The 14,232-nt window shown below is 39.8% G+C and overlaps 1 protein-coding gene across 1 annotated transcript in view; it reads left to right on the top strand.

Moving 5' to 3' along the window:
* The window catches only part of man1b1a (mannosidase, alpha, class 1B, member 1a), a 40,431-nt gene extending 29,630 nt beyond the window's left edge, over positions 1 to 10,801 (top strand). Inside the window, 2 exon segments of the mRNA XM_061800498.1 lie at positions 1,822 to 1,953; positions 9,231 to 10,801. Of these exon segments, the coding sequence (XP_061656482.1) occupies positions 1,822 to 1,953; positions 9,231 to 9,440 (342 nt within the window). The 3' untranslated portion in view covers positions 9,441 to 10,801.
* The last annotated feature ends 3,431 nt before the right edge of the window (positions 10,802 to 14,232 follow it).

The raw sequence follows: 14,232 nt of genomic DNA, 5'->3' as shown, positions 1-14,232 counted from the left end.
TTTTTTTTTTTTTTTTTTTTTTTTTGCAAATCACACAGGTTTAAATCATTCAACCAATTTTAATATCACTCAAACAACTCAAGGAAATACAAAATACATTTTTCAAATGACAATTGAATTTAATGGGGCACAAAAAATTCTTTTATGACCCTCTGAAAAAGTAATTGCACAGATTATTAAATTACAAAGTCATTGTGACTAACCACAAATTTGGGAAAGGTGATTTTTTTTTTTTTTTTTTTTTTTTTTTTTTTTTGGGTGGGCCACACCCAAACCTGATATCCACCATACTTGTTGAATCATGAGATCACTTAAATAGAATCTGACAGAGAATGTGAAGTAGGCTAGAAAATCTTAAGAACAAATGCATGCCACAATCCAAAGAAATGAGAAAAAATGTGATTGAAATCCATTAGTCTGGAAAATTTTACAAGGCTTTGGGGCTCTAGTGAACCACTGTCAGAGCCATTATCCAAAAATGGAGTAAACTGGGAACAGTGGCAAACCTACGTAGGAGTGGACAAAATTAATTAAGGACTAAAATTACTCCCAAGAGTGCGACCCTTCATCCAGGAGGTCACGAACCTCAAACTACATCTAAAGACTTGCAGGCCTCGCTGGCCTCAGTTACGGTTCAGAAAGACACTGGCCATAAATGGCATCCATGTGAGAGAGTTCCCAGGTGAAAACCCCTACTGTCAGGAAAGAATACAAAGGCTCGTCTCACATTTGCCAAAAACATCTTGATGATTCTCAAGACTTTTAGAGAAACATTCTGTGGACTGATGAGTCAAAAGTTTAACTTTTTGTAAGGTGTGCACACAGTTACTTCTGGTGCAAATATGACACAGCATTTGATAAAAACATTATGCCAACAAGGAAGCATGGTGGTGGGAGTGCTCAAGCATTCTTGGATCATGCAGCAGGACAACGATCCAACAGACACAATCAAGTCCACCTCTAAAGGGCTCAGAAAAAAAATAAATGAAAGTTTTGGAGTGGCCATGTCAAAGTCTGGATTTAAATTCAATTGAGATGCTATGGTGTGCCCTTCAACGGGCAGTTAATGCTGGAAAACCCTTCAAAATGGTATTGTTAAAACAATTTTGCAAAGAAGAGTAGGTTAAAATTCCGAGAGAGTGATATCACCAATTATCGCAAATGCTTGATCTCAGTTATTGCTGGCAAGGGTGACACAACCCACTATTGTGTTCAGGGGGCAATTACATTTTCACAGAGTCAGAAAGGTGGGTGGTGGTTTTTAAGGATGGGTCTTCATAAATTGAATTGTTTGTATTTCCTTTGCTTTTTGTATTTCCTTGGGTTGTCTGAGTAATATTAAAATTGGTTTTGATGATTCAAAACACCTGTGTGATGCCAAAAAATACTGAAATCAGGATGAGGGCAAATAGCTTTTCAGAGCATCCTAGAAAAATTAGAATCGCAGTCTTCTATTTGCCAAGGATGCAAAAAGACACGGAGTTTGTCTCCGGTAGTTGGTGTGCATTTCTTTTTTTCATAAAGTAGCATCACCGCCTCTAATCTCATAACAGTGATTGGGCTGCAGGTTTATCACCTTGAAGGATGTAACATAAATCCACGGATTCATATACTTTTTGTACCCTGCACTGTGAGGTTTCCAATGTCTCATAAAACCAAATAATATAGTAAGTTTTTGGTTTTAGTTCAGTCAGTCAATTGTGATGATCAGAGTCAGACCAAAGGATTTACGTTTTCTTGTAACTGTATATTGCATGATTTGGTTGACGTACTAATTTTATCTTTTCAAATATGTGTTGACAACTTTTGTTTTAAATACAGCCTGCAGACCGACATAACCTGCTGAGACCCGAGACAGTGGAAAGTCTGTTCTACATGTACAGATTGACAAAGAACCCCAAATACAGAGAGTGGGGATGGGAAATTCTGCAGAGTTTCAACAAGTATACAAGGGTAATATGAATGAACACCTACAAACTTGCTAGCAAAGAACAATCCATAGTTCAAGAAGGATACATTTACTGTTAAATTCGGTGGGCTGTGTGCGCGTGCGTGTGTGTGTGTGTGTGTGTGGTGTGTGTGTGTGTGTGTGTGTGTGTGTGTGTGTGCGAGTGTGGGACGGGGGTGCTTAAATGAAAGATCTAATGTGTATACTATTCTAGCATCATAAGTATTACTGTGGGGGGGATCAATGCATGGACTTGTACATTGGAAACATATTGAAGCCTTTATGGGCTATCATGAAGAACAAACAACATTATCACTGCTTATACATTATATAAAAGTATTATGTATATGGGTGATAATGTCCTGCATCAAATTTTCTGCCTTCAAAAAGATAATATTCAGTGTTAATTTAACAATATGTGGTGTTAATTTAACAATGTCTTTGAGAGATTGAATTTAAAGGGGAAATCCACTGATTTGCATTAACAATGTATCCAATAGGTCATGTAATATGTACTGTATTTTGACAATGTGATGTTAAATCCTCTCTCTTTTAATAGTGTTTTGAGAAGATTTTTATCAACAATTACGGATTTTCAGGGGCGTTGACATTTTTGTGAGGTGTCTGTCCTCTGCATAACATGTCACTCACGCCTTTTTCCTTCACATTGTGGAGGAAGAGCCGACATCGAAGGATCAAAAAGTGACGTCGCTATGAATGCTTGGCCGCCACAAGCCAGTTATCTCTGTGGTAACTTTTCTGACACCTCCCGTTGAAACCCACATGCAGATGTCCTCCGTCCCGCACGGGCTCGGGACCGGGCTGCCGGTGGAGAGCTCAAATTGCACAGCCCGCCGTCCTGCAGCCGCCACCGCGCCAGATCCTGGTTAATTCCGATAATGAACGAGACTCCAGCATGCTAACTAGTGACGCGGCCCACTGCGGCGCGTGTATGGAAGTATTTCTCCATCTTCCCAATCAACCAAGCGGCCGAGCCGCTCACGACTGTATGGAAGTATTCCTCCGTCTTCCCGAACAACCGAGCGGCAGAGCCGCTCACGGCTGGGTATTTAAGTATTCCTCCGTCTTTCCAATCAACCGAGCGGTAGAGCCGCTCATGGCTGTGTATGGAGGTATTGCTCCCTTTTCCCGATCAACCGATACTGCTGTTTCTTCATCAGATGAGGATAAATCCGAGAAATCAGCGCTTGGCATAAATGGTGTCTCATGTAATCGAGCCTTTGTTGCGGCACGGTACACGTCACATCCGGGCACGTAGGTCATGTGACTCGCAAAAATGGCAGCGCCCCTGAAAATTCGTAATTGTCGATAAAAATCTTCTCAAAACACTATTAAATGAGACAGGATTTAACATTACATTGTCGAAATAGAGTACATATTACATGGCCTATTGGATACATTGTTATTGCAAACCAGTGGATTTCCCCTTTAAGAGAACCAAACCTTAGTCCTTTGTAAAGGGAGAACACTTGAAACAGCACTTGCATTGCATCTCATCATACAATGCAAGTGGACAGGTTATTGTGGCTTGTCAGTAGTGTAAATGCCTACATTGTTAATCTTTGGAAAAATCCTAAAAGTAGTGGATGTGTCTGGGGGACTGTTTCATTAGGGAACCTAGAAGAAACACATTAAAGGTGACTGGACTGAACTACATAGTTATATGAATGTATATTGTATGTCCTAAAACGTTACCTTATCACTATGGAATAGATGTTATGCTAAGAACTAGATTAATCAAATAGTGTATCTGCACTTGAATGGACAATACACATTCAATGTAATACTTGATTAATACAATATATTTCATTCATACATTTGCATTCAGAATAATAGATTTCAAAAAGTCAGTGAAACTCAAATTAATGCAATATATTTTATTAATGCAGTCACATTCAGAATAATAGATTTTGAAAAGTCCGTGAAGCTCAACGTCCTTAAAATTGCTGTTATTTCCATATGCTCTGCAATGGGAACACATTCTATTCATAATCTAAAAATTGAGTAAAAAACGTGAAAATACACTGAATTAAAATATAAACGCAACGATTTTGTTTGTCCTTTTTCGTGAGCTGGACTCAGTAAAATCGGGATTGTTTCTTTAAGGTCACAAAGAGACCCCAAATCCTGAATTCTAGCTATAGTACATTGTGGAGACAATGAAGCATAGTGGTGTGATGTTAGACCTATTTATCACATATTAAGGTATGGAATTATTGATAAGTTCAAATACATCAGAATGCTTCAAGAAGCCCTGCCATCTCATGTCAAAGAGGAAATGGTCTCAAGACAGGGATTTCAAATGCATTAACAGCAGCGTTTTTGTTCTATACCAGCTACATTGACATTATATATATATATATATATATATATATATATATATATATAATATATATATATATATATATAGTGGCCAGACCAGGCACACGACCATAATGTCTAATTTCAAGAACTGCAGAAGAATTGTGAAATGTTCTCCATTTAGCTTGGGCTGAAATAACTTTTTCACAGGTGCCAGAAGTTGGTTGAGTCCATGCAACACAGGTCTGAAGTAGGTCCAAAGAACAGCAGTTACAGTACTGTGAAAAAGTACTTGTCCCCCATCTCAAATTCTTAATATTTTTGCAAAGTTGCCCCACTTCAACATAATCCAAAAAAAATTTAATATCGGACAGATTTAACTGTGAACTTAAAATGCTCCTTTTAAAATAAATGGCCTGCCTGAAGATAGCTTGGGATAGGCTCGAGCACACCCTTGGCTCAGAAAATGGTTGGATGGTTGTATCTGTTGGGGAGCGTGGGGAAAATACTGCCCTGTGTGGAAAAACTAATAGCCCCTTAAAGATACAGTCCCCTCCAAAAGTGTTGGAATGATTCCTTTACTTTTGCTGTATACTGAAACATTTGGGTTTCAGATGAAAAGATACAAGTTCAGAATTACAGCTTTAATTTCATGGTATTTACATCTAGATCTCAACAACCCAGGACAGAGCACCTTTTGTTTGAAGCCACCAACTTTTCAACTGAGGAAATGTAATGGAGCAACTTAAAGTGAGTCACTTTATTTGGTGCCATAACCATTACTTGCATTGCATTACTTGCAATAACTATAGCAAGTCAATGACTTCACCAGACTGTGGCAGTCTTCATTTCAAACGTTTTCTCAGGTATTTGTAGCAGCCCTCAGTTTGTTTCTAGGGCCTTGTCCCTCCAGTCTCTTCTTCAGGAGGTAAATTGCATGCGCTATTTGGGTTAAGATCTGGTGGTTGACTTGGCCGATTTAAGGCTTTCCCCTTTTTACCTGTAATGAAGTCCTTTTTTCTGTTGGCAGTGTGCTCTGGGTCATTGTCTTTTAGCATTGTGAACCTTCTCCCTATTACTTTGGATGCATTTTTCTGTAAATTGCTAGACAAAGTGCTTTTGAAGACTTCAGACTTAATTCTGGTGCTACCATAATGTTATATCATCAAAAAAGTCGCTTCCAGAAGCAGCCATTCAAGACCAACCGCTGCTCTTCTCGCTCTATACAAAAAAACTGCACCTCAATGCACCCGGCTGTCAAACTCCTGAAGTTCGCAGATGACACCACAGTCACTGGGCTCATCAAAGACAACGAAGAGTCTGCGTATGGACAGGAAATGGAACTGTTGGAGATTTGGTGTGTCTGACACAACATGGAGCTGAACAGACAGACTGTAGCGATAATTGAGGACTTCAGGAGGATCCTTTACCACAGCTGCCTCTCATGCGTCCAAGTGTCTTGTCACCCATTGAGTCTTTCAAGTTCCTGGAAATTACAGTCTCACAGGACCTAAAGTGGGAGACAAACATCAACTCTATCCTCAACAAAACCCAGGAAATGATGTACTTCCTGCAGCTAAGGAAACACTGCCTGCTACGAGAGTTGCTGAACAGTTACAGTTATGATACAACGGTCATCGAATCAGTACTGTGTACCTCCATCACACTCTGGTTTGGAGGTGGCACAAAAGAGGACAAAATCTGACAGCAGCGGATGATCAAAACTGCTGAAAGGATTGTCTTCACCACCCTACCCACCCTTGAGGACTTGCACGGCACCTGACCTAGAACAAGAACAAGCAGGATTTTATCAGACCCTTCACATCCTAGCCACCAACTCTTCCAAATCCTTCCCTCAGGTAGACTCTACCAAACAATGCAAACCAAAGATTCGAGGCACTCCAACGGCTTCTTCCCACTATCAATTACATTTTTGAACAGTTGAAGTGTATTGAAGGTCCTTAGTCCACCTTTTTGCTAATACCGAGATTTTTAATGCAGAATTCAAATCTGAATTCCGTTATGAAGGAAAGATTTTTATTTTTCGGTTATCGGCAAAAAATTAGCGCACATTGCTGGATTCACAGAAAGACAAAAACAAAGCGGAAACAGCCGAGTAGGAATGTGGCGTCCTAGCCGGTGTCAACAATGGCGAGCATTGGAATACATTGTAAGAACGATTTTCCAATATTTCGTGTGATTAACACTATTCTGAAGGGTCACACGAAGACGGTGAAAAATACGAGCTTTATGAAGGCGTTAAAGGTTATCAATTTAAGCCAGTTAGATAGCATACGCATTCAAATGCAGATGAAATAGCTGGCCATGAGGAAAGTGCCGAGCACGCAGGGAGCAGGATATGCCTCGTTTTGGAAACAAAGACTGGTAAGCATTTGTGAAGTTCTTGTTTGGTTTAGTTAGTCCTAAACTGATAAATAGTAAAGGGTTCGATATCCTGAATGTATATACGAAAATGTCCGTCTTGTTTTAAAATTATGCAAACGCCGTGTATTTAGTAAATATGTATGCAACCACCGGCCGTTCATTGTACAGCGCCATTGATCTGTCTGTGCTTGTATGAGAAACTATCTGCAGTACGAAGTGCATCACTAATTTGCGTATACAAGGCTCATTTATTATCGCACCAAAAGGAATAGATGATAACATAGTCCAGTCTAAGTTGGTATATTTTCACAAATAAGGATTTTAATGAATGAAATCCATTTAAAATGTTGGCATGTTAATTTGAGAGCAATAACTGGTGATATCTTGCTTCACCATAAATATAGTTTCACGTGGTAAACTTATGCCATAACCAGACAGTACCAGTTGCCCAAAAGCAGGTCCACCAGTAGTGATGTTCGAGGCTCCACCCCTGAAATGAGTCGTCTTTCATGGGAAACTCGGTCAAAGTTCAGGGACTTTAATTCATAAACACTATTTTTTTTTTAAAACATCTAAAAGGTTATCCATTTTATTGCACAGTTTAATATATATTTTCGTCTAGATAAGATCACGTGGGTTTGAAATGAGGCATTACAAAAACTTTAACAGACAATTGTTGTCGCATTCTGGTGGGACAATTAGTGTTATATATTACAGATTATCGCACACCTAGTCACCTTAAACTGCATACACTCCTTGAAGTCTTGACACCCATTGCACAAGGGTCATTGCAGTGGACTATCGCTGTGATGGGCATTATAAAAATGCTAGAAAACTGCATCCTTTTCACAACTGTGAGTTAAAAATAAGTTACCTGTCAATTGACAGTCTATTGTCATACTCAATGTATGTCGTACTAGGGCGGGTCCACCAACCTGCGACAAATTCTTTTTGTGTGGACTACATACTTGGTCAATAAAGCTGATTCTGATTCACCGCTACCCTGTTGTGTTTGGTAATGATAACTGTTGTCCTTGGGTGTTTCTTAACAGTCCTCGCGATGTCACTGTTATCAATTGCTGTTGATACGCTCGACTGACCTGTTTGATTTCAGTTGCTCAATAGACCTGTAATCTTTTTTTCAATTCCACATTCTTGTATTGGCTATGCCCAATGATTGTGCTGTTGCTCTGATTAACGTCCTCTCATCTCAGCTTCAAAATAGTTTCCTTTTCTCCCATAGGCAGCTCTTTTGGTCTTAGAAAATTGCTGAATAGCAAATGCAGTTTTCACAGATGAAACCCAAAGCCAAAAATTTAAAAAAAATCTCATGTTGAAGCAATCAATCTAAGAGGCAACACCTGAGCAACTAGCAACACCCATCAGTCGTGTTCCTATAATTTTGCTCACTTGAAAAGTGGGTGAGTGGAAACAAAAGGTTCTCTCTCTCTCTCTCTCTTTCCCCCCGTGTTGTTTAACACATCTAGATGTAAATATTATAATATAACAGCTACAATTGCAAACTTTTGTCTCATGCATCTTTTCATCTGAAACCCACATGTCTTCATTATGGAGCAAAAACAATGGAATTGGCCAAGCCATTTTTATCATTTTGGAGGGGACTCGTTTCATAGCTGGTTGGGCTATCCTCCACAGCATCTGAAATTAAGCATTTTCCTTAAATGGCAATGTGTCTTGCACATTTCTTGGAGATACCTTGGCTGACTCCTCCTTGCACAATTGTTTGAATTCAACAAAACTTGGAGGGTTTTCGTGTACGGCCTTTTTAACGTCATGCCACTATATTTCAGTCGGACTCAAGTCTGGACTTTGACTTGCCCGCTACAAAACCTTTATTTTGTTTGATTTTAAACTATTCAAAAATTAACTAGGTGGTGTTTATTGCTACTCTCGTTGTGTAATCTTTGTATGGCGCCACTCCTGGGAAAGTTCACCACTGTTGCATGTTTTATCCATGTGAGGACAATGGCTCGCCATGTGGTTCGCTAGAATCCTCAACTTTAGAAAAGGCTTTTGTCACCCTTTCCAGACTGATTAATTTCTAATTTAACAAGGTTAATTCCTTTATCCACAGAGTGCCATGTAACTTTAACGGGCTTAATAACATTAATAATTGAAGTCACCATTTAAAAACTGTATTTTAAGTTTACTTGTCTGTTTAATGAAAATTAATACCCTGTTAGCTTCCTGTTCCATTATAATAGTGAAAAAACAAAAATAATCCAGTCGCTTCAACTGCCAGGGAAATTAGTCAGTCTAATATCAATAAAATTCAGTATTTTTGTGGAATATCATGATGTAATTCCACCCCTGAGCCGAACTCATGTGCTTACTTCACACTGACTACTACACTCTCACTGTAAAGACACGAGACAGTCACACTAAAAATACATCACTTGGTAAACAGATTATCATCTTTTATCTAGTACTTATATTTAAGATGTTTAGTTAGCTGGCGTGATTTTGACTGTTTACAATATTTTGATATTCCAAAGCATCTTTTCCCAATGATGTCCTAACCATAATAATATATTTGTGCCAACCTCCTCTGCAGGTGTCCGACGGCGGTTACACATCTATCAATAACGTTTGTGACCCCGAGAACCCGGAGCCTAGAGACAAGATGGAGAGTTTCTTTCTTGGTGAGACATTGAAGTACTTATACCTGCTCTTCTCTGATGACATGGAGCTTCTCAGTCTGGACAAATATGTCTTCAACACCGAAGCCCACCCGCTCCCTATATGGCCCACTCCACCCAAGTGATGGCATCACTCCTGATCATGCTGTGGGGGTCTTTGTAAGACCTGAGGCAGTCCTCAATTGGGCGTGCCATGCCGCCTAGCTACTGACACCACTTGACCACTGTGATGGCCAGGGACCCAGGTCTGTTCTGGCTACTTATACTTTGGTACGTTTTCCCTATGGAGGAATTTCTTTTAAATGTTTCCTAAGGAAAATGTATGAGCTGGTCTCTGTAAATAAATTGGCTTGGATGTAGGACTCGGACTTGTCATGACATCAGAAGGTCCAAATCACCTGATGGGCTTCATTTCTTTGTTTGATTGGAATTCTTTATCATTAAGAGCCTCAAGGTTTTATCTAAACATTGTCAAGTCCTGTATGGAATATGACTGCTTCAGTACTTTTCAGCACTTTGGAAGAATTCATCTGTTTTTGTTCTGTCAGAAATATTCCAGATCAGAACCGTGCAGTTAAGAGAGGTTCATTACTAAAAATCTATCAGGCTTTATGAAAGCAGCTTCAAATATCACAATGTTAATAGACAGCCATTTTAATTTTATACATATACACATGTAAAGACCGAGAGAGAGTGCATATGTGCAAAATAGGTGATTCTTTAATACATTGAAATACAAATGTACCTGTCAACTCACTGATTGTCATTCTCTTTTTACATCAGGTTTGATAGACATTACACCATGTAGACATGGAAGATATCCTCATTCTGTACTTTTCACCAGTATTGTATCTGCTTGCCATCAAAATTTACTTTAAAGCTTTAACTCTGGTGTTTCAAAGATTTTGTTTTCGCCGCTGTTTGTTGCGTTTAGTTGCTTGTTACTTTCCACCTCATCCATCAACAGCCCAGGAGGCACAAGGACATCTACTGGTACTGACGGGATTCAAACAGTTTTTTGAAGAGATTTCCCCCCATGTGAAAGACCCAATCTAGTCGTGTTATCATGGACCAGAGGTCCACACACACTGAACCACACAACTGAATGAGAACTAAGGTCGCCTGCCATCTTTGTGTTCTGTTCTTTTGTTTCTGTATCTATTCACGCTTATGAAGTGGCTGCAGTCCCCGTTTGGTTGTTGTTTCTGTTGTGTGCAGGTGACAAAATATGATGTACACATTTTGTATGAATTTCTTTTATCATGCATTTCCATCTGAACCAGTGTTTTAATTTATAGAATACATTCCATTTTTGAAATGAGATCGAGTGTCAGGTGTACACCATTTAACTTGTTCCATCAAGATGCCTTCTATTTTACCTTGAACTAATGTCTGCCTAGTTATTAATACATTTTGATGAGTTTGTGAAAATTGTAAATAACCTCATTATAAATTATACATAAAACTTGCTTCTTCCGATGACTCATTTCACATTGTCGTGCTCCATTTAATTGTCACTAATAGCCAATTGTAGAGCCTGGGAAGTTCTATTAAATGAGATCACTTCTGACGACCTTTTAACACCACTATTAACTTGATCAATTCACCTTGAAATTCAGTTGACCCATGCTAAGTGTCAATTATCGAAGTGAAACGTGGGTGTCAATGTGACTTTCAGGGACAACGGTCTACTCCAAATTTTAATGCAATTCCCCACTCGGGTCACTCATGGACAGCGTATGGGCAATGACTACTAGATGGAGACCTGAGGGTGGTGGGCCCCTGCGGCTGGTTTTGGAGTGCCTTGGTGGGGCTGTTGAACCACCCTGGGTCACTTGATGTGGGTTGTGTCCCGTCTCTCGTGGGCTCATGGGCCTGACCCACCTCTCAGGTGACTTGGGTGGGATCCTCACCACCTTCAGTGGAGGCGCAGCAATTTCAAGACATTTCTAAAGGTTTTTGTGCATGCGAGACTGTCAGTTCACTTCCATGTGTCCGCAGATAAACACCCGTGGGACTTATTTCGCGAGAGGCCACTCATTGCAATATAATAAGTGTAGCACTACTGCCCCATACAACTTTCTAATCTAATGCGTCATTGTACTGGGCATATAATGACTTTCTTTCCTCATCTTCCTTACAGCTAGTGTTCTGCTACCCCTTTACTCCCCTTTAAAACTTTATTCTGTCCGACTGAAATTTTCATAAAAATATATCAAAATTCAAACTTCAGTGGCAGTTTAAAACTCCACTCTGGCACAGTAAAACTGTTCCGGCATAATGTGGATCTTCCTTTCCGTTCAACCTAACATCCAAACACTGATGGTGAGATGAAGCTTCATGTGGACATGATATCACCTGCTGGCCATGTGGGTAATTACAGGTAGCTGTTCCTTCGTGTCTGATGCATTGTACGCCGTATGACCAAAAATGTATGATAAAATCCATCTGTCCATTTTCTGATCCGCTTATCCTCACAAGAGTCCCGGGAGTGGTGGAACCAATCTCAGCTGTCATCGAGCAGAAGGCTGGGTGAACTGAACTGGTTGCCAGCCAACTGCAGGGCACATGGAGACAGACAACAGTTGCACTCATAATCACTCCTAGGGGCAATTTAGAGTTTCCAATTAATGGTATGATAAAATACGAGTTAAAAATGTGAATGTTTTTTTTGTCCATAAGTGCTTCCAGTGTGATGTGACATAGCTCATCACATTTTGATGTCATTTTGCATTGCCTTATGCAGGTAGAGGACAGTGGAAGTGCTTGTGGAAGTAGGAGAGGGCACTGAAGATGCATCCTTGTGTAACTTGGACAATGAGATTTTATTCATCTTTGTTTTCTCTCTCTAAACTTTCCAATCTAGCAAAACACTATCCAGACTCTCATATGACTGCATCTCTCTTAATGTCGGAGCCTGAGGGGTTTATATGGCTTGCCAACATCGCACAACCAGAGGTGGAAAGCAAACTTTTTAGGCTTCTTCACACTTTCCCATGCGGCAACCACGCTGACCTCACGGCGAGTCTCCCTTGCGTAGTTTGCATTTATATTTGAGCGCAACCCAAGGGGTCAATTATGAAAATGTACTGCAGTTCTTCTCTTAGTCATAGGTATTCCTACAGCTCTTATTGACTTGGACGAAGTGGAGTTTTCTCAGGACATTTTGGTCATTTCCAGTAGCCTTTTTACTTTCTTTTCCATAACAAGGAACAAAACGACAACATTGGCAACTGTGGACAAGTGTCTGAACAAATGGAGCTTAAAGATCAGCGGGTGCGTTTAATGATGCTGCTCAATCAATCGAGAAGTTGGCGACGTATGTGGTTTGTAGAGCTGAGAGCAACGGGTGAGTATATCATAACACCATGTGACTAAAATGAGCCAATCACAAGAGATGACGTCCGCCGTGTTCCCCTCGCAGCAACTTTTTTTATGTGTTTGCGGCAGGCTACGCACAAACTACGTAGAGATTTCTGGCTGGGGCCATGGGTAGGTCACCTGACGCAATGCGGGCATTGTCAACTGCGTGACCGCGGGAATATAAAGTGACCTTTAGGCAGAAAGAGAAAAGGAAACTACAGACTCTACAACTCAGTGTGGGGACTTTGCATGTTGGGTCCATGACCTGAAAATCTTGGAAGTTGGTTGACATGATAATGCAGAGAAAAGTTGATATATACTGTGCATCCAGGACAGCAGGTGGCAAGGCGGTGAGGTTAGAAGTCTAGGGGTAGGATTTAAATTATTTTGAAACCCACAAAGGCACAGGAAAAATATTCAAACTGAACATAGGCGGGGCTGGGATTTGAGCCCCAGTCCTCAGAACATTGAGGCCAAAGCTTTAGTAAGTTGCTCCACTGTGCTGCTATTACAGTATTTATTTACTTATTTATGATGCTCACTCTGGGTCCTGTTAAAAAAAAGAAAATATTTTTAGTTTAAATCACCCAACATAAAGTACTGTACTGTAGTTGTGTCCACTAAAGAGTCCCAATCATCGAACAACAATGCACCATGAACAAATAGTATTTAAATTATAGAGTGAGGAAAGTAAATATTTGAACACCCTCCGATTTTTCAAGTCATCCCACTTTGAAATCATGTAAAGGTCGTACATTTTCATCTGAGGTGCATGTCTATTGAGAGACTTGATCTAAAAAAAAACAAAATCCAGAAATCACAATGTGTGAGATTTTTAAAACATATTTGTAGGCTACTGCTACAAATAAGGGGGAAAAAACAGTAAAATAAATAAATGAACCAGACCCCTTCGCAATCCGCTTCCCAGTGCGATGAAAATTACTGCTGAGAATGATTTAATTTGAGTTCCCCGCAATGTCCTCAAGAAGAGGTGTTGCAAAGAAACTTAATTGTCTTCCAATCAGCACATTATAACGGCCCAGGGATCAAAACCAAATTAACCATTTAATCCATCTTCACATTAATTCACAAGTGTGTAATTTTCTCATTAAACCTGATTAAATCCAAAACGAGCAAGACAGACGTTCATAGAAAAATTGACTTCAACCTGAATGTGAAAAGTAAGAATTTTTAAACACGGAATGTCAGAGATTTCTTTGCTAAACACCTGACTAATAAAAAAAATTAATTCCGTATGTACAGCCTTACCAACTGAAGGCAATGTACAGTAGATGGTGCCAGAGACACTCCTTGTCAAAAAGGCAATTCCATGTGCTGTATGCATATCCTGTAGATTGGATAGATGGTTTGTAAATAAAAAGATCAATGCAGTCCATGTTCCATCCAAGTGTGATATACATTTGACAATTTCTGAAATTATTTTGATGCATTTGTTCAAATTTTGTTCTTCAGGTTTTTATGTTTAGTGTGGGTGAAAAAGCTGAGAGAGTGTCTGTGCTTTCCTTGAAAATGGTCGCCTGAAGAGAAGATGGG

Source organism: Syngnathoides biaculeatus, chromosome 17 (assembly GCF_019802595.1).
Source record: "Syngnathoides biaculeatus isolate LvHL_M chromosome 17, ASM1980259v1, whole genome shotgun sequence".
Lineage (NCBI taxonomy): Eukaryota > Metazoa > Chordata > Actinopteri > Syngnathiformes > Syngnathidae > Syngnathoides > Syngnathoides biaculeatus.
The sequence above is the reverse complement of the archived record's forward strand: the minus strand, read 5'-3'. Positions and strand labels throughout refer to the sequence as shown.